The 21,225-nt window shown below is 39.4% G+C and overlaps 1 protein-coding gene across 1 annotated transcript in view; it reads right to left on the reverse strand.

Moving 5' to 3' along the window:
* Positions 1-18,357, reverse strand: part of SUCLA2 (succinate-CoA ligase ADP-forming subunit beta) — a gene marked incomplete at both ends in the record, with an annotated part of 48,020 nt that extends 29,663 nt beyond the window's left edge. The window contains 4 exons of the mRNA XM_079721582.1: positions 927-1,089; positions 1,283-1,382; positions 11,291-11,471; positions 18,268-18,357. Of these exons, the coding sequence (XP_079577708.1) occupies positions 927-1,089; positions 1,283-1,382; positions 11,291-11,471; positions 18,268-18,357 (534 nt within the window). The remainder of the gene's footprint in view (positions 1-926; positions 1,090-1,282; positions 1,383-11,290; positions 11,472-18,267) is intronic.
* Positions 18,358-21,225: the final 2,868 nt, after the last annotated feature.

A 21,225-nucleotide genomic window follows, 5' to 3' on the forward strand; every position in this document is an offset into this window, starting at 1 on the left:
ATCACTCAAACATTACAAGAAAACTTAATTAACTGTAAAAAAATCACAATATGGAAAACAGCTATTTTTTAAAAAGCTGTTTTATATAAGAAAACATTTTCATGACCCCTTAAAATTTTTGTTACATTACTAATTATGTAATTAGTGATGTTCTACATTAAATCCTGACTAGGGCTACCAAATATGTACCAGCCTGCTTCAAAAGACAAGCTAGTTACTACACAGATTCAGCTCATAAAAGTTAACCAATGCACTCAAAAAGCCAGATAATTACACCATAAAATCACTGTCAATGCCCTTTCCAAGCCCTAGGTCTATGAAGGAATTTTCTCTTCATGTGATGCCTTAAGTTCATTGCTAGCATTCTAAGTTCCATAAAGAGAACAGAGCAGAATAAGGTTATGCTCCTTAGAAGCATACTGTTTGCTACTGAATGCCATCCTTGAACTTACCAAGTATCAAATCCTCTTGTGAAACAAACTGCAAACTATAAAAAATACGAAGAGGTTGAAAAAGAAAAAGAGGAAGCCAGGGATACACATTCTCTTAGCGGTTCCAGAGACTTTCTCTTTGGTTAGAAGATCTTACTGTGCTAGAAGTTATTTTCTCAGTCTATGGAATCTAAAGGTGAATCAGAAATGATTTAAGCTGCTCTTAGCAAATTAACAATTTGGAAATTCTGTGGATTTTATTTCAGCATGGTTTTGCCTGCAGTTTTTATTACCACAATATTATAGTATTAAGTTTGATGGCATTAATCATGTTGGTTTTTAAAAATGACATAAAAATATTGTTCCCATGACATATACAAATAGATTATGGATCATACCTTTTTAACCCTTCCCATACAAATAGAAATAATAATCAACTTTTGAAATTGAATGTAATAAGATCATCCTAAATGTATCATGTCTACAATTACTCACTTGAAATGACCTTTCCATTGTAATAGCAAAGTAGTATTCTCTCCTGGGATATCTTCGCTCACAAACCAATACTTGATTGCATATTCTGCCCTTTTCTCCTGTTTGCTTGGTAAACAACCTTTTCCCAATCATCTGTGAGGAAACAGCTTTTGCTTCTTCTGGACTAAAATAAGAAAAAGAACTCTAACTCTTTTCTCCTCCAACTGAGAAAAATAAAAGCACATGACAGCCAAAATCTTACCTCATCTAATACTTAAATCTCAGTATCTTTATCAATTCAATAATAAGGGGCATCTTTTACAAATATACATTGTTTTCTTTAATAATGATGTTTGTATGTGTAAAACATAACTTACGAGAAAACTATCTTCACTCCCCCTTTGAGGCCACTTTCAAATGTTCCTTTTCCTCTACCACCAGCTAAAACTTGTGCCTTTATCACAACATCTTTTGAACCTAGAAGAAAAACACTTCTATTAGATACAAAGTATGGGGCAGCATGCAACACACAATATTTTGTTATTAAACATACATATTAAGCAGTGTTATTAAACGTAGTAAAGTCTCATTTACCCACAAAGTCAAAAAAGGAGGCATTCCATGTACATAGATTTTCTAGATTAGAACACTAAAACATTCACCACCTAAAGACCCACAAACTTAAAAAAATGAGCCACTCATATTAAGCCATTTCTTAAAGCATACTGAAAATAATTATACCTTTCCTTGATACTTTAAATATCTAGTACTTTGCAAGGTACTGAAAGTACAAAATTGAGGGTCAAATGTCTTCCTAACAATTTCTTCCCTCTATTGATATGTAAACTTACTACACTATGACAATTTGAATTATAAATGCTGCTTTGAGTAGAAATGTACAATGACTTTCAGGGAAAGTGCCACTATTGATACCAATTCACACTGTCCCACTGACAGAAAGTCCTGTTAATATACATTCTTGAGCTGTACTGCTGTGAGAAGGACTATTAGGAGTTAAGGTATGTTTATCAAAAGATTCTAGAATGTTACACTTCTAAGTCTTTAAAACATTTTTTAAGAAATACTCTGAATTTTTCTTCTTTAACAGGTAAACTGGTCTCTCTCTTTTCTTCCCCTTTCTAACATGCTGAAGAAAATTACCAAACTAGCTGTTTAAGCCTAGGTACTACTCTTCATGACCCAGAGCAATACATCTTAGAGGGGCATTCTGTCCCCCGAGACAGGCAGAATTTCAAAGCCTCCTCATGTCGCTTCTCATGGTATTTTGCCCAATACTAGCAGTGTAACACCAATATTACATTATGAAAAACAATTAACCTTTAAGGTCAGGGTTAAGGACATTGTCTTATTCGTTGTATCCCTAGCACAAAGCAGTTCCTGGGATATAACCACCACTCCATAAATGTGTATCTGAATAGGCTAAAGATGGGAATTCTACTACTGGGGAAAGGCCACTCCCTAATGCGCATATACCAAGCTGAACGAGAGGGCTCTCCCATCTGATCAAGGAGGTAACAAATAGTTTGTGATCAAACAAATATGAAATGACCAAAAGTTAACACTTAAACAATTACTACAAAATGTTTAGAAAATTAATGATATAAATGTGTCCACATTGGAGATGTACACTTAAGTCAGAAGACGGCCCTATGAATCAGTCCAGGCAGTGTTTTTTAAAAAAAAATCCTCTTTCTCATACTCCACATCCATTCAGTCAGGAAATCATAGTGGTTCCACCTTCAAAATGTATCTAGAATCTTGACCACTCTTCATCACCTCCATTTTAGGCCCTGGTCCCAGCCACCATTACATCTCACCTAGATTACCCTTGTCCCCAAAAGAATATTCTCAAAGCAGCAGCCAAAGTACGCATATAACTTCCTCTACTTAAAACCTTGCACTCAATGCCCACTTCACTCAGAGTTAAAGCCAGAGTCCCTACGATGGCCTCAAGGCCCTGTGTAATCCTCCAGCACCCTTGCCCTTTGCATCACACTCTCTTCATTGTTCACTCCACACCAGCAACTCTAATCTTCCTGTTCCTGGGCATGTTCCTCCCTTCTTTTAGGACTTGGCACTGATGCTCCCTCTCTCCCTGAATACTCTTCATCCAGGTATCCGTTTGGGAAAGGTCCTCATTCCCTTCCAGTTTTTCTTTAAGTCTAAATTGTCCATGAGACTTACCCTGATCACCCTACTTAACACTGCCAACTGCCCACCCATGACCAATCCCCCTTAGCCCGCTCATTTTTTTTCATAGAAATCACCTTTGAACATAACATATAATCTTCCCATGTTTATCATTTTTGTTTTGCTCCCCCCCTAAAATATAGACTCCAGGAGGGCAGAATCTTTGTTATGTTCGTTGATGTTTGCAAGGTCCTGGGAGGGTTCCTAGCACATAATATTTTCTGAATGATAAATAAAAGAACATTTAGAAATCAAGAGAATTCTTATGAATCTAGGTCTTCCACTGCTCTTGAGAAACACAGAACTGGAAATCCTGGGCCCTGCAACTAGAACTGACCGCAAGTGCCTTGTTTACACAAGACATCATTTTAATTTGCCACAGTCCCCACCATTCCCAAGTACCACAACTAATATCAGATGAAGATTAGAGAAAGTTTAGAAATTTCCTTAAAAGTAACAATAATTTTCTTACTGAGAAGACGACAGGTAGCCTCAGGGACTATGGCAAATTAGAGAGTTCATGCCCGAACTAAAAGGAGCAGCCACTAGTCATTCTACCTGTTTCTGGTTACCTGTCAAGTCAGTTTTCTAGTACTTCAGCAATATTCATTTATCTCCAAAGAGGATACCTATAATCCAAACAGTGTAAATGTAATGTAAAAATGGACAACAGTTAAACTGGTGCTTTGCTGGGCTAAATTCAAACATTCCTATTAATTAAGCTGGGAACTTAACATACTGAGCTATTACGTAAGAGTAATGAAGCTCTATTTTTTCAAAAACATTTTATAAGACAGAAGGCTCTTCCCTAAAGCGTCAATTTTCTTTTTTTAAGAAAATAAACTCCTTTAGGGCACAGATGATTCTTCAAAAATTCCTTCTAAAAAAGCCCTGGGCTTTCCTGGTGGCGCAGTGGTTGAGAGTCCACCTGCCAATGCAGGGAACACGGGTTCGTGCCCCGGTCCGGGAGGATCCCACATGCTGTGGAGCGGCTGGGCCTGTGAGCCATGGCTGCTGAGCCTGCGCGTCCAGAGCCTGTGCTCCTCAGCAGGAGAGGCCACAACAGTGAGAGGCCTGCGTACCGCAAAAAAAAAAAAAAAAAAAAAAAAAAAAAGCCCTTCACGGGAACTTCCCTGGTGGTCCACCCTGGCCAGAGAACCAGATCCCGCATGCATGCCACAACTAAGAGTTCACATGCCATAACTAAGAAGTCCATGTGCTGCAACTAAGACCTGACACAGCCTAAATAAATAAATAAATAAAATTTAAAAATAAAATAAAATAAAAAGACCTTCACAACAAAAGAAAAACAAACAAAAAAAAGTAATGACATACAATCTCATCAACTATCAAGACAGGGAGAAGAATTAGAAGATAAATCTGAGGACAACTGACCGAAACAAAGATTTTATTCAATTCCATTAATTCAGTCAACAGTTACATCTACATACCAGACACTGTGCTGGAGTTGCAGATACAACAACGAGCAAATCAGTCTTGCTAGATTTGGCCCTTTGCTCTAGCCAGACAAGATAGTTTATGGATCCCAAGATTGTCTTTAAAATATATTCACCATCCCTCCTAGCTTTAGTCATTCACAAATGTTGTAAGCATTCCTCATTTACAGTCATCTAATAAAACAATGGAAAAAGGAAAAAGAAGGCAAAGTCCTACTGTATGCCATGAGAAATCTCCCTCTGGGCTGACATTCATTAATTGACACCCTCTGCATGTTTATTCACCCAGAGAAAAATTCTATGTTAACTATACTAGAATCCAAACTATATTTCCACAGTCCATAGGGAAATCATAAGAACTCTGCTAAATGCCTTACTGAAATCTTATTTTCTTGTAACTACAAGAAGGAGGTGGGAATCTGCTCTTAGAACTGACCCCAAATTATAACTACTTCATTTCTCTGTGCTTAAAAACCATCCCTTTGATAATCCATTCCAGAAACTTCTCCATGATCTTCCAGCTCATCAACCTTCATTTGTGGACTCATATAGTCTTTTAAAATATTGGAATTAGATTTCTTTCTAACCATTTTTCCACCCCTAACTTCAGTTATTCACAACAGGTAAAACTTGCCTCCAGGACAGTGTTTTCCAACTTTTATCACATCATGACACACACAGAAAATGACAGAATTTGTAGGGAATACTGGGGAAAGAGGTCAGAACTATTTTGGGAGGAGTTACCAGCTATAGGGCTCAGGGGCCCCAGTCCCCATGTTAACTCAGCTTCTCTTGCCACCCACAAAGACAAGCAATAGTTTGCCACACCTGTAATGCATTTATGCCCTAATATATTGCTTGATGACGTAAGACTTTTTAAATAAATGGGAATTAACATTTTATGAATTTTGCAGTAACTGAGAAGCAAAAATTAGCCAAAGTCAGCACTGGGAATTGCTAGCTAGATGGAAATAACCAGGTGTATTTCTAGGGCACCTCATATCACACCCTGTGCAATTATATCTCATAATCAATATCTTCTGATATTAATGACTCACCACAAAAAAAAAAACTGTCTCAACATCCTCAAAGTAGCTAGGAAATACATCTTTTAAAAAGTAGTATTTCTGCTCCTCTAGATTTAAAGGTCCTTATTAGTCACTAATCCCACTCCCATACTACAATCATCATTTGCAGCCTTCTTTGACAAAGACACACTTTCTACATAAACAAGATGCCTTCTGTTTCAAGGAGCTGAAAATCAGAGCTGCCTACCTGCTGCTTACTACCTGTAAGTCCTGGTTCCAGAGAACTTGCCAGAAATACTCACAGTTACAGTATATCCTATACATATTAACTATTCCTTTTTCTACAGCTAAAAATCATTAAAGATTTTTACAATGAGTAAAGAAATCAAGAGACTGGCATCTGAATAAATCCTACTCGTTTTATGAAAAAGTTTGTATACAAATTATTTTTTGACAAAATAGTGAAATTTGACTAAATGAGAAAACATATGGAAAACTAATTAAGAAAACCAATTATAATAATTTGGAAATAGAGAAAGAAATACTGGCTTTCACTGACTGACTTCACTAAATCAGGCCCTTTAATCAGTGGTATGAAAAACACTTTATGCCTTCAGCATTATTAAGAAGGAAAGAACTGGTAAACAAAATATGCATCACTCAAGAGATTAAACTAACAAAATTAAAAGAACAAAGTCAAGGGTCTGAAATTCATCCTTAAGGATAGAAGGGTAGGATAAGAAAACCTTATACTTTCTCAATTACATTTCCAAATTTTCCTTCTTACTTAGCTGGGTCTTCTTTAGAAATTAACATTTAGGTCATATATGTAAGATTGAATCTCAAGAAGGTAGTTAATAAAGTGTCTTTGCAAGAAATACTACAGAAATACAATCATGAGTTTTCTTTAAGCCTTGACCCTAAGAGCCTCTAACATACTTAGCGTTTTAAAGGTTAAAATGACGTACATCTTTTACCATGGACAAGTTCAAACTACAAGTCACCATAAATTAACAAAAATTTCAGCAAAAGTAGTATGAATTTACATAAGGCTTTTGCTGAATAAAAAGAAGCTTGCTTGTAATCTGAATAAAAAGGATTGTTTTTCTAAGCTTTCGACAAAATTCAACACTCATTTATGAAAAAAACCCTCCAGAAAGTAGGCATAGAGGGAACTTACCTCAACATGGTAAAGGCCATATATAACAAACCCACAGCCAATATCATTCTCAATGGTGAAAAACTGAAACCGTTTCCTCTAAGATCAGGAACAAGGCAAGGTTGTCCACTCACACCACTATTGTTCAACCCAGTTTTGGAAGTTTTAGCCACAGCAGCAAGAGAAGAAAAAGAAATAAAAGGAATCCAAATCGGAAAAGGAGAAGTAAAGCTGTCACTGTTGGCAGATGACATGATACTATACATACAGAACCCTAAAGATGCTACCAGAAAACTACTAGAGCTAATCAATGAATTTGGTAAAGTAGCAGGATACAAAATTTAATGCCCAGAAATCTCTTGCATTCCTATACACTAATGACAAAAAATCTGAAAGAGAAAGTAAGGAAACACTCCCATTTATCACTGCAACAAAAAGAATAAAATACCAAGGAATAAACCTACCTAAGGAGACAAAAGACCTGTATGCAGAAAACTAAGACACTGATGAAAGAAATTAAAGATGATACAAATAGATGGAGAGATATATCATGTTCTTGGACTGGAAGAATCAACATTGTGAAAATGACTATACTACCCAAGCAATCTACAGATTCAATGCAGTCCCTATCAAACTACCAATGGCATTTTCCACAAAACTAGAACAAAAAATTTCACAATTTGTATGGAAACACAAAAGACCCCAAATAGCCAGAGCAATCTTGTGAAAGAAAAACAGAGCTGGAGGAATCAGGCTCCCAGACTTCAGACTATACTACAAAGCTACAGTAATCAAGGCAGTATGGTACTGGCACAAAAACAGAAATATAGATCAATGGAACAGGATAGAAAGCCCAGAGATAAACCCACACACACACGGTCACCTTATTTTTGATAAAGGAGGCAAGAATATACAATGGAGAAAAGACAGCCTCTTCATTAAGTGCGGCTGGGAAAACTGGACAGCTACATGTAAAAGAATGAAATTAGAACACTCCCTAACACCACAGACAAAAATAAACTCAAAATGGATTAAAGACCTAAATGTAAGGCCAGATACTACAAAACTCTTAGAGGAAAACATAGGCAGAACACTCTATGACATAAATTACAGCAAGATCCTTTTTGACCCACCTCCTAGAGAAATGGAAATAAAAACAAAAATAAACAAATGGGACCTAATGAAACTTAAAAGCTTCTGCACAGCAAAGGAAACCATAAACAAGAACAAAAGACAACCCTCAGAATGGGAGAAAATATTTGCAAATAAAGCAACTGACAAAGGATTAATCTCCAAAATTTATAAGCAGCTCATGCAGCTCAGTAACAAAAAATCAAACAATCCAATCCAAAAATGGGCAGAAGACCTAAATAGACATTTCTCCAAAGAAGATATACAGATTGCCAACAAACACATAAAAGGATGCTCAACATCACTAATCATTAGAGAAATGCAAATCAAAACTACAATGAGGTATCACCTCACACCAGTCAGAATGGGCATCATCAAAAAATCTACAAACAACAAATGCTGGCGAGGGTGTGGAGAAAAGGGAACCCTCTTGCACTGTTGGTGGGAATGTAAATTGATACAGCCACTATGGAGAGCAGTATGGAGGTTCCTTAGAAAAGTAAAAACAGAACTACCATACGACCCAGCAATCCCACTACTGGGCATAAACCCTGAGAAAACCGTAATTCAAAAAGAGTCATGTACCACAATGTTCACTGCAGCACCACTTAAATAGCCAGGACATGGAAGCAACCTAAGTGTCCATCGACAGATGAATGGATAAAGAAGATGTAGCACATATATATAATGGAATACTACTTAGCCATAAAAAGAAACTAAATTGAGTTATTTGTAGTGAGGTAGATGGACCTAGAGACTGTCATACAGAGTGAATTAAGTCAGAAAGAGAAAAACAAATCCTGTATGCTAACACATATATATGGAATCTAAAAAAAAAAAAAAAAAAAAAAAAAAGGTTCTGAAGAACCTAGGGGCAGGACAGGAATAAAGTCCCAGACATAGAGAATGGACTTGAGGACACGGGGAGGGGGAAGGGTAAGCTGGGACGAAGTGAGATAGTGGCATGGACATATATACACTACCAAATGTAAAATAGATAGCTAGTGGGAAGCAGCTGCACAGCACAGGGGGATCAGCTCGGTGCTTTGTGACCACCTACAGGGGTGGGATAGGGAGAATGGAGGGAGACACAAGAGGGAGGAGATATGGGGATATATGTATATGTATAGCTGATTCACTTTGTTATAAAGCAGAAACTAACATACCATTGTAAAGCAATTATACTCCAATAAAGATGTTAAATAAATAAATTAAGTAAGTATGTAAGTATGTATAAGCCCTTCAAGCCAGCAGTTTCACTCCTGGGATTCTGTACTAAATAAATAAAACCATCAGTCCTTAAAAAAAAAAAAACCTGTTTCTCTGATTAACAATAAACAAAACTGTAAATTAAAAATCATGCTTCCGGGGCTTCCCTGCTGGCGCAGTGGTTGGAAGGCCGCCTGCCGGTGCAGGGGACACGGGTTTGTGCCCCAGTCCGGGAGGATCCCACACACCTTGGAGCGGCTGGACCCGTGAGCCATGGCCACTGAGCCTGAGCGTCTGGAGCCTGTGCTCCGTGGCAGCGAGGCTACAGCAGTGAGAGGCCCGCGTACTGCAAAAAAAAAAAAAAAAAAAAAAATCATGCTTCCTTGACATATATACACTACCAAATGTAAAACAGATAGCTAGTGGGAAGCAGCTGCATCACACAGGGAGAACAGCTCGGTGCTTTGTGACCACCTAGAGCGGTGGGATAGGGAGGGTGGGAGGGAGACGCAAGAGGGAGGGGATATGGGGATATATGTATATATATAGCTGATTCACTTTGTTATACAGCAGAAACTAACACACCATTGTAAAGCAATTATACTCCAATAAAGATGTTTTAAAAACAAATCATGCTTCCATGTCAAGGAAATCAAGCCTACCTCATTCAAAAACATATCATATAACTTATGACAACTTTCTGATCTTCTACATGCTCTCACTTTTGAAAGGAAAACCCATTCTAGAAACAAATAAGTACAAATAGAGATGAAGACTTTTACAATTTTAAAGTTTAAAATGTTCCACATCTTTCTTGAAAAACTAATAAAAGCAAAATCTCCACCAAAGCACATTTAAAGCCATATTAATCAAATGTACCTAAGTGTCCATCATCGGATGAATGGATAAAGGAGATGTGGCACATATATACAATGGAATATTACTCAGCCATAAAAAGAAACGAAACTGAGCTATTTGTAATGAGGTGGATAGACCTAGAGTCTGTCATGCAGAGTGAAGTAAGTCAGAAAGAGAAAGACAAATACCGTATGCTAACACATATATATGGGATTTTTTTTAAAATGTCATGAAGAACCTAGGGGTAAAACGGGAATAAAGAGAATACTTGAGAATGGACTTGAGGATATGGGGAGGGGAAGGGTAAGCTGTGACAAAGTGAAAGAGAGGCATGGACATATATACACTACCAAACGTAAGGTAGATAGATAGTGGGAAGCAGCCGCAGAGCACAGGGAGATCAGCTCGGTGCTTTGTGACCGCCTGGAGGGGTGGTATGGGGAGGGTGGGAGGGAGGGAGATGCATGAGGGAAGGGATGTGGGAACAGATGTATATGTATGACTGATTCACTTTGTTATAAAGCAGAAACTAATAAAAAAAAAAGAGATTAATTATGGTAATCTACATAAAATTGTTGGGATTTTAAATATTACTACTAAGAAAATGCAGTGTATAGCTATTACATTACTCATTATCATGTTCTTATTAAATCCTTAAAAATATAAAGTGAAGCATACTTTCCAAACTCAAAATTTATTTTATAATTAAAAGATTAATATAAATTAACAAAACCTATTAAGGTTTCTGTTATCAATAAAATAATCTACTAATAAACATAGGCAACTATTTAATTCATTTAACGATATTAATATTTATTGATTACCTAAGTGTCAGGCCCTCTTCTAAGAGATTGGGATATATCAGTGAACAAAATAAAGACAAATAAACCCTGCTCTTATAGAGCTTATATTCTAATGCTCAACTTCTTTTTTCCCCCTTCTGGCTCTCTATTTTTCACGTCCAAAAAAAGGACGGGAGAAATACTGGACCTCCCTTTACAATCACATAAACAGGTAAGATTTTCTGTCACCATTTCCCTGAAGAATCATCACAGCCAGAATTTTCTTCCCCATAATTATAGCATATAAAAACAGGACTTCAGCTTCCCGAAGCTTTGATTCTTACGTTATCAGCACTACGGGAGCGCAGAATAATCTCATAATAATTTTAGGATGCCAACAATCATAAGTTCCACCTTCTCTTTTACGTTAATAAAACTTATTTTTTAAATATAAAATAAAAGCCAAAAGTTGTTATTAAACCAAAAGTAAAGTTCGTATCTTATCAAAGATCCCATGTCGAGATGGCATAAGTTTTTCTTAATTTAGTACCTAATTTTTTGGCAATTGCATAAGCCTCATCTGGTGACTTAGCCACGTGTCCTTTGGGAATGGAGACGCCAGCTTCTTGCAACAATTCCATACTCATGTATTCATGTAGTGAGAGATTCCTTTGCTGTTGCTGCTGTATTTGGAGTCCATGGTTGTTAAATAATCCAGAACTTCCCAGAACCTAGAGAAATTGGGGACACATTTATACAGAGAGTGATTTAGCAGTAATTCTTGTTAAAAACACCTTCTGAAAATAATTTATTTAGAGTACTCCGTTCTTCAAAACTATAACAAAATTGTTATATTAAGACATCAAAATATAATATTCAGAGTAAATTACAACACAAAACTAAGAGCTAATCTACTAGCTAATATCAAATGTTACCCTTGTAGTTTTAACTATTTCCTCATCACCTCTAGTCCTTATCTTTTATTTGAGCTTTAGTACCATATCTCTAATGATCTACAGAGCATTTCTACCTCAATGCCAAATTTCGCAGATCTAAAACCAATCTCCTATTTCCACCAAATCAAAAATCCTTCCCATCTTTCTTCTCTCCACCATTCCTCCAGAACCTAACAAATTGCCTGACACTAGATATAACTGAATGATTTGGTACCATTAAGCTTTTGTGCATTCAAAGCTAAAACCCCTACTTCATCTGTAGTGCACATTGTGGTGTGCTGCCCAGATCCTCCCTTGGGACCAAGGCATTCATAGCCCAGCTGCTGGGAGTGTTGGCAGCTGACAGGTCTCAGCTGAGTCCCCTCACTGGAGCCTCCCTGCCTTAAGTCATACCTCCTTTCCCACTGTCAGCCTGCAGCCAATGACTGGCCAATGAGGGTTAAGGGAAGGATGTAAAGACCTGGCACCTCACCCCAATTTGGGACAATTCAGGACCATCCTAGCTGCAGACCTTCCATAGGAAGAGCAGAGGTCCCCAATGCACTGCACCACAGTTCTATGACTCCCTCTATTCAGTCCTCCTTCCTTCACTCTCCCGCAGGTGTTGATCCAGAGATCACTTTCTAGTAAACTTCCTCCATGACACTCTCCATCTAATAGTCTGCAAATTACAGCTCAGAGAACCAATCTGCAACATCATCTTTAATGCATTCCTTCTAAATGATTCCTTTAATTGGTGTCTCCTTTACAAACCCAGTTCAGGTGTATGTCCTTCACAACTGGACTGCGAAAACTTCCAAGAAAGAAGTGCCCTACAAACTTCTCTTTTTCAATCTACATAGAACGTTCATTCATTCAAAAACTTACTGAGCACCTAGACGCTGGAAATAGTGAGGTGAACCCAACAAAACCCTTGCACCTAAAGCTGACAATCTACTGTGTATTTGTGTGTCGGGGGTAGGGGAGGCACAGACAATAAACAAAATACATCAAACAGTAGTAATAAGAGTAAGGAGACAGAAAATGTAATAAGAGTAAGGAGACAGAAAATAAAAAATAAGAAGTGCTATTTTATACAGCTGGAGGAGTTTTCTCCACTAAAATATCCCTCAGTAGAGCTGAGTAAGAATTATTTTTTCAAAAAGAAATAAGTAGGAAACAGAAATAAGATGTCCCTCTACCAGCTGAATAAGTCACTGCTGAAAGACAAAGGATTATGAGAGCTGTCAGCCACCAGTGGCAAGGCCACAACAATGAGAACTATTGAAGGAAGGATGCAATCAGAAAGATCTCTAGCATCTATGGTCCCAAAGCTCCACTAAGTTAGAGCCTAGTCTTAGCCTATCATTAACAACACACAGAAACACCTCCCTCTCTTTTTTCAAACTCCTCAATCCTATCAACTTTATATGGCAATATGTAGAACAAATTAAGTGCTATGAAAGCCTTGGAAAACTGCACTGGAATCACACATTTAAGTGTTATCCACCCATACATTCCCATTATCTCCACACAGAATACAGAATACTGAAACATCGTACATACGAAACAGTATCGTAAGAACTGAATTGAAAGAAATCTTATACAAAACAGTCTGATTTTAAAGAGAAAAGTCTGCATCAAAATTACCTGGGAATGCCTCTAAAAATGCAGATTCTAGGGTCCCCCTTTCATCTACAAAATCAGAGCCTCTGGATTGGGCCACAAGAAATCTGCACTTGTAAAAAGTTATTCAGCTGATTCTTAAGCACGCTACAGCGTGAGAACCACTAGTCTAACAAATCAATCACATAGAATAGCAAGCTATTTCTGATTCATCTGGTAAGCTAAAGTCCTGGATAACATCTCTCTTGGGTAGCTCAATTCCCTGATTTAGTTTCACTTTAATATTAAAAAACAACAACTTCCCAAACTTCAGTATACATCTACCTTGCGAAATCCCATTCCTGGGTATACACTCAACAGAAATGAGTGCTTAGTCTACCAAAAGGCATATATAAGAATGCTCATAGCAGGCTTATTCATAATAGACAAAAAAATGAATTGCCCATCAATAGAAGAATGGGTAAATTGTAGTATATTAATATAATAGAATAATACAGAGCAAAAAAGAAAAAACCTACTGCTCACAAAACAATGGATTAATCTCACAAATATAATTTTAAGGGAAAGAAGACAGACACAAGAATACATACTTATATGATTTCTTTTTTTTTTTTTTTTTGTGGTATGCGGGCCTCTCACTGTTGTGGCCTCTCCCGTTGCGGAGCACAGGCTCCGGATGCGCAGGCTCAGCAGCCATGGCTCACGGGCCCAGCCGCTCCGCGGCATATGGGATCCTCCCAGACCGGGGCACGAACCCGTATCCCCTGCATCGGCAGGCGGACTCTCAACCACTGCGCCACCAGGGAGGCCCATATGATTTCTTTTTATATAGTTCGGACCCAGTCAGAATTAACATACAGTGATGGAAGTCAGAATAAGTGGTTACCTTCTATTAGTGAGTATTGGTAAAGAGAGTGCCTTCTGAGGGCTGAAAACACTGTATGTATATCTTGATCTGAATGGTGGCTACATAGATGGACACATACATAAAAATTAATCTAGCTATCCACTGAAGTTGTACATAAATTATGCACTTTGCTGTACATAAGCTATACCTCAAAATAATAAAAATAAGGGGGGAAGGGGGAGTACCTAGCATAAGCTTGGCGAAAATAGTCATACACTGAAACATTTTTGAATGCCTATATACCAGACACTGTACCAGGGACACATAAAGAATGAGGCCAACCACAGAGTTCACAGATGTATAAATAAACAGCTGCAACACATATAAGAGCAATCACAATCACTAGGTGGCACCTAATTAGCTGGACAGACCAGAAAAAAATACCATAGAGGCCTGATCCTAGTTTAAAAAAAAAAAAATCTAACATTTATAGAGGACACTTTGGGGACAACTGGGGAAATATGAATCTGATTTATACGCTAGACATAAGTATTTCAGCAATTTAAAATTTCCTAAGTATGATAACTATATTGTGGTTATTTAGGAGAATGTCCTTATTCTTAAGAGACATACACTGAAACATCTAAGGGTGAAGAAGTGCCATGATACCTGCAACTTACTCTCAAATGGTTCAGCAAAAATAAATGAATATAATTTATACATACATACATATGTATATAAATTATATGACTGCATAGCATATAATTTTTTTAAAGATAAAGCAAATGTGGCATAAAGTTAAATGTAGGTGAAGGCAATATAGGTGTTCAATGTACTGGCTGGAACATACCTATCAGTTTGAAATTTTTCCAAAAAAGGCTGAGGATAAATCCATGATGCAAAACTCTAAGTATATTTTTATGGTTTCTTTCAAATATCTATATCTATTTTCAAATATCTTTATTTACAAAGAATTAGTAGTACTCATAAGGTATTGCTGATAGTTTTTTATACCACTTTAAAGTTTTTTTAAATATCTGAAATATTTTGATAATCCTTTCCTTGCACCACTACAAGTTGTAACTTGAAATATCATCAGCTGTGAATTATGTTGGTAACACAAATCACTGCATAATCACAAAGATTCCCACATTTAAGTATTTTTCTTTCCTGATATTATCACTTAGAAGATTCCTACTGCCAAAAGGCCACAAATTCCTGGCCAAATTCCTACCCCACCACCTATCCAATCACATACCTAGTTTAAATAATACTTAGTCAAAAGTGGAAAAATGTAGTTACTGGGGAGTATGAGTCATAACAAACAAGAAGATACCTTAAATTATTTAACTTGAACTATTTTTACCAAATATACACTGGATGAAAGACAGAGAAACTAGAAAAGGGTCAGAGAACTAAACAGAATGTTTAAGAGAATTTGCTAAACTCAGTGGGTGACCTTGAACAAGATTCCTTAGGCCCTACACCTCTATGTCCCCATGTACAAAAGCAAGAGGTTAGACCCAATTTTCACTGCAGCACAATTTACAATAGCCAAGACGTGGAAGCAACCTAAATATCCATCGAAAGATGAATGGATTAAGAAGATGTGGTACACATATACAATGAAATACTACTCAGCCATAAAAAAGAATGAAATAATGCCATTTGCAGCAACATGGATGGACCTAAAGATTATCATACTAAGTGAACTCAGTCAGACAGAGAGACAAATACCATATCATATCACTTACATGTGGAATTTTTAAAAAATGGATACAAATTAACTTATTTACAAAACAGAAACAGACTCACAGACACAGAAAACAAACTTATGGTTACCAAAGGGGAAACGTTGTGGGGGGGGGTGGAGTGATAAATTAGGAGATTGGGATTGACATATACACACTACTATATATAAAATAGATAATCAATAAGGACCTACTGTATAGTACACGGAACTCTACTCAATATTCCGTAATAACTTGTATGGGAAGACAGTTTGAAAAAGAATGGATATGTGTATAACTGAATCACTTAGCTGTACACCTGAAACTAACACAACACTGTAAATTAACTATACTCCAATATAAAACAAAAATTAAATTTAAAAAAAAAGCAAGGGGTTAGACTAAGGTGATTCCAAACTCTAAAGCTATATTACTTAATGTGAGGGTGGAAGAGAAGGTGTTTAAGACAATATAATAAGCATCTCTATATGGAGAGATAAAGACTTTTAAAGGAATTTCCAAAAGTATAAAGACAATGTTAAGAATGGAAACATATTTGTTCACCAAAGTCTCATTTTCTAAAAACTAGACAGCCCCCTTTAAGACCCATAAGAGGGAAGTTCAAGGCCAAAAAAGAATCACTTCTCCTATTAGGAAGCAAACTCACAGAATTCACTAGGTTGAATGTATGAATAGTTCTAAAAAGAAAAAAAAAGTCTAAATCAATTCATTTATGGCATGTCTGAGGTTACTTCAGAACACAACCTAAAATTCTGGAATTGACTTAGGAAGCTAATCATGCCCTTCCACAAATTTATCAGTGCCAATGTTGGAAAGAATTGTTTAATTCTTATGCTCTAGGAAAAACCGTAAAGCAGATTCAAGCACACAGGTTTTAGAGCCAGACACTTCTGGAATTAAGCCTCAGCTATGACCTCACCTGCTTGGTGACCTAGACCAAATTACTCGTTCTCTTAGCCAAGGTTTCTCCATCAATGATGCGGAAATTAATGACTGACTTACAGTGTCGCTGAAAAGCCTACTGAGAGATTACATGTAAAATGCTTGGCACAGTTCCTGGCCTACAATAAATGCTCCAACTGAGCCCTCCTACAACCAAGTTCCCTTACTGAACTTATGATTAATCTCTCTACCCAAAAGCTTATTCCCTTTCTTGTCCCCTCCAACTTCAATCCTGTGTTAACTGAACACCAATCAACCAGAGTCAGATGACTAAAATTGCTGTGTTGATAACATCATTAATGCACTAAAATTGCTATTGCAGATACCATCATTAAAGTACAAACTCAGGTTGTTTCTCCAGGGCAAGATGAGTTAATAGGCCCCCAAGCCATGGACCATTTGGCCAGAGAACCATAAACAGGAGACAACCTGACCCTCTGTAACTAGAATTAAGAAATGTCACAGAAATTACACAAGCCAATGATTAATCCCAGCTTCTTTGTTCTTCCCCTTTAAAAACAACTCCTAACTCAAAAGACCAAGTTGTAGTGGATTTGTGACTTGTCTCAACTCCCTTGCTTGGCGCGCTGCAAATAAACGCTTACTTTGCTGCAAACAACCCCTGACAGTTTGGCTTTCTGTGCCATGGGCACACAAGCCCTTGCTCCCTTACACACACACACACACACACACACACACGCATACAAGCCCTTGCTCCCTTACACACACACACGCACACACACACACACACACACATACCCTGCGTCTATCATACTATATTCCATGCAAAAATGAAGTGATCCAAAAGACTATCTTATTTCCCCAGTTGGTAAGCTGGTAAACATCATGTCACTACCGCTATTAAACAGAACAGTACACCACTACTTGGGGGAGATGGGACACTTCCCGGCCTCGTCCCAGAAAAGGCCAGTCAGCAAGCACGGCTGGTTTTGTGAAGCCACTCCTACGTGTGACAGCTTCCAAGAGACACAAGAGTACATCTGAAGGGCATTTTCCCCCTCCCCAGAGAGGGGCCGCGGAAACCTCGGCCCACCGCGCCGGACGCCGGAGCAGCAGGAGAAAGCGTCCGGCCGCCACCTCTCCACACGGAGCCCACCCTGGCTCCCCGCCGCCCCCCTCAGTGACTAGGTGAGCAGCCCTCGCCAGAATGCTGGAGCTCCTCGCAGACTTAAGCCTGGAGCAGAAAAGCGCAAACAAGAGTCCGCTCGCAGTCCTGGCGGGCAGCACTCCCAGGCAAGCCGCCCGCCGGCCCGGCGGGGCACCCCCTGTTACCCAATGTCACCGACTGCGGAGTGACCCCGAGCCGGGCCCCGGATCCCCTCACACCTCGCCCACAGGAGCCAGTCCCCCAACTCGCCCTTTCTCCTGCCGACCCTCAAAGCGAGGGCAGGCTGGGCTGCAATACCTGGGCAGCGGCCCGCAGCGCCGTCCGGGGCCCGTGGCTCCTAAGGGTGGCAGCAGCCAACAGCCGGCTGTAGAACATGGAGGCCGCCATTTCTGAGTCCGACCCAGGCTCCTGGGCGCCGCGCGCAGTCGCAGAAGCTCTAGGCTGCGGACGACGCAGGGGCTCCCGACACGCGGACCGCCCCTGGCCCCGCCCATGGGGCGGAGTCTCGGGTTAACTCTGCTGAGGCTGCTCGCCCCGGGCAGGCAAAGCAGGAATTGCTCCTGAGAAGCTGGGCTTGGCGGGCGTAGAGCAAACTTTGACCTTTGTAACTGTTCACTGCAGCCTCAATATACGACCTTCGGCCATCGCTCAGCAACCTGTAGTTTTCCTAGCGAAATGTAATAGAGAGACGACCAGCGCCACCACCTGTGTGATCTTAAGTTCTCTGAGCCTCAGGTGCCTCATCTCTTTAAGATGGGGTTCATTCAGAAAATAAGAACTGCATGTCTGTTTTGTGCCAAACACTGCAGTTGAGCTTTGGGATACAGCAGTGAGTAAAACAGAGCGGTTCTGCCCTCTAAGAGAAGATGCTCAGCCACTGGTTACTGAGAACTGTTGCCGGGAGACAGCCTCTCAGCTCTGAGGAACTGCTCCAAAAAGGTAAGGGAGGAGCCAGGTTGTACAGGAGTTTTTTGGTGGGGAAAAAAAACATGTAGTCGAACATAGAAGGATCACTGCTAATCACAAAGAGCAGACATCTCAAGTTAATGATTTTAGTGCCTTTCTAGGTATGGGAAGATGCAAGGATCTGGGTTCATTGAAATTATTCCTCAGAAATGCATCTTAACTAACTAGGACCAGTATCCAGAGCACAGAATGCTTCCTGTTTTTCTCCATCCTGAATTCCCCTCGGGGCACACCCAGGAGAGGAGGTGTATGTGTCTGGGGCTCCGGTGGCTGATGATGGCTTGATCCTTGGGTAAGTGGAATGGGGGGCAACATTCGCTATCCAGATTACCAACCCAGAGGATGTATCAGAATCACCTGGGAAGCTTTTTAAAAAAATACTTTCACCAGAACCCATCTAAGGAGTGGAGTCAGGGCATCTGTAAGAGTTCTGCAGGTGAATCACATGCACACATTGTGCATGGAAAAACCCTGAGATGACATGTGCCCCACCAAAGAGTTGACCACTGGACAAATGACTGGGTGCCCATTCGGCTCTGAACAGCGAGCTTTAAAATGTGTCAAAGCGATTTCTGTGGGCAAGATCTTAACCTAAGAGTAAGTGGGCGTTGCTGACAGACAGTAGCCAGGCTCTGGCACCTACCTCTGATGCACAGTGACCCGATCCACAGAACAGCACTGTGCAAAGAAAAAGTGAATCTAAAACAAGCAGCCTATTGAATTAGGGAATGGAAAGGAGCTTTGTGCATCCCCCCTTCCCCCCCACCCAAATCTCTTAAGTTCTTAAAGGTAGGACTTTCTTAAAGACTTTATTGTTTCATTGACACTCATGCGGGGACTGACCTCAAGTCTCCTTTCATCACTAATTGATATTTTGTGCAGTTAGAAACAGGAAGAGGGGAAACAGACATTAGCAGTTCAGATGTCTCTTGCTCCACCTTTCTTCTGCCCAATCTAACCAATCAAATAAAATCTGGATAATGTCCCAAAACCCAGCATTGAGACCTACTGGTTTCTGTTAGGAACAGCTATCCCATCAGATACGAATAGAGCTTATACTTATTTTCAAGCCAGCTCTTTTTAATTGACAGTAGACACAGTAGTTGAGCTACCAAGTACCACCAACCGTCTGAGTCCAAGGCCAGTTATTTAAAGGGCACGTGGGTAAACCCAGAATAAGTCAGCATACTAAAATAAGATGTAATGCTATAGCCCGGCTAGGATCCTGACTGGGTTAACTTTGCTTCACAAGCTTCAAGTCGGTCATAGGTGATTCATTAAAGAAAACATCTCCACTGCCATGCCCTCTGCAATACTAGCTCAAAAACAAGAACAGCAACAGCAGAAGTAGGGAATAGGAGCAGGAGTGAGAAAGAGCACATGCAGGTCCCATGGGCCCCAGCTCCTTTGGAAGCGTAGGCAAGGAGGTGGGAGCAAACTCGTCCCACAGCATTTCTTGGCTGTGCTCAGAGCTCTGTACCTCTAGATAGGTAGGTAAAATGATGATGGGCGTCATATCTGCTAAGTGCTTCACCACTACACAACGAGCCTTAAAAAATGAAATCATTTTATCAAGAAACTACTTTTTGCACAGCAAAAACCTGTGCAGTCCTTATCTACAAGGATCTTAGAAACTAGTAAAGGATAGCAGAATGTGATTAAGGAAAATAGACGCTGAGGTCTTGGTTTGCTTTTTTTTTTTAAGTTGGGAGAGGTAGGAGGGAGAATCCTTGAGGAAGAGGGGAAAGGAAGAATTGTTCTTCAGGTACAATCCTTAACCTTTAGTCTCCCACTTTGTCTATCTCTTCCTTTTACTAGGTGATTAATGGTAGTATGGTATGCAGGAAAAAAGGCAAAAGAAATTTCCTGAGGGAAATTTAATTTTAATTTTTAAATTAAATTTTTCAAAGTTTTTTAAAAACATTAAAGGTTTACACCCTCTACATTTCAATGCCCAGAGCAAAGCCTTAGCTAAACTGTCCTATTGTTAACTATAGAATTAATAGAATTACAAAGTGCTGTAGAAACAACTTGCAACATATCTGCTTACCCCAAACTTCTGAGGGCTAAAATGAATAATAGGGCTTCCCTGGTGGCGCAGTGGTTGAGAGTCTGCCTGCCGATGCAGGGGACACGGGTTCGTGCCCTGGTCCGGGAGGATCCCACATGCTGCGGAGCGGCTGGGCCCGTGGGCCATGGCCACTGGGCCTGCGCATCTGGAGCCTGTGCTCTGCAACGGGAGAGGCCACAGCAGTGAGAGGACTGTGTAATGCAAAAAAAAAAAAAAAA

This window comes from Hyperoodon ampullatus, assembly GCF_949752795.1.
Source record: "Hyperoodon ampullatus genome assembly, chromosome: 16".
NCBI classification, from domain to species: domain Eukaryota; kingdom Metazoa; phylum Chordata; class Mammalia; order Artiodactyla; family Ziphiidae; genus Hyperoodon; species Hyperoodon ampullatus.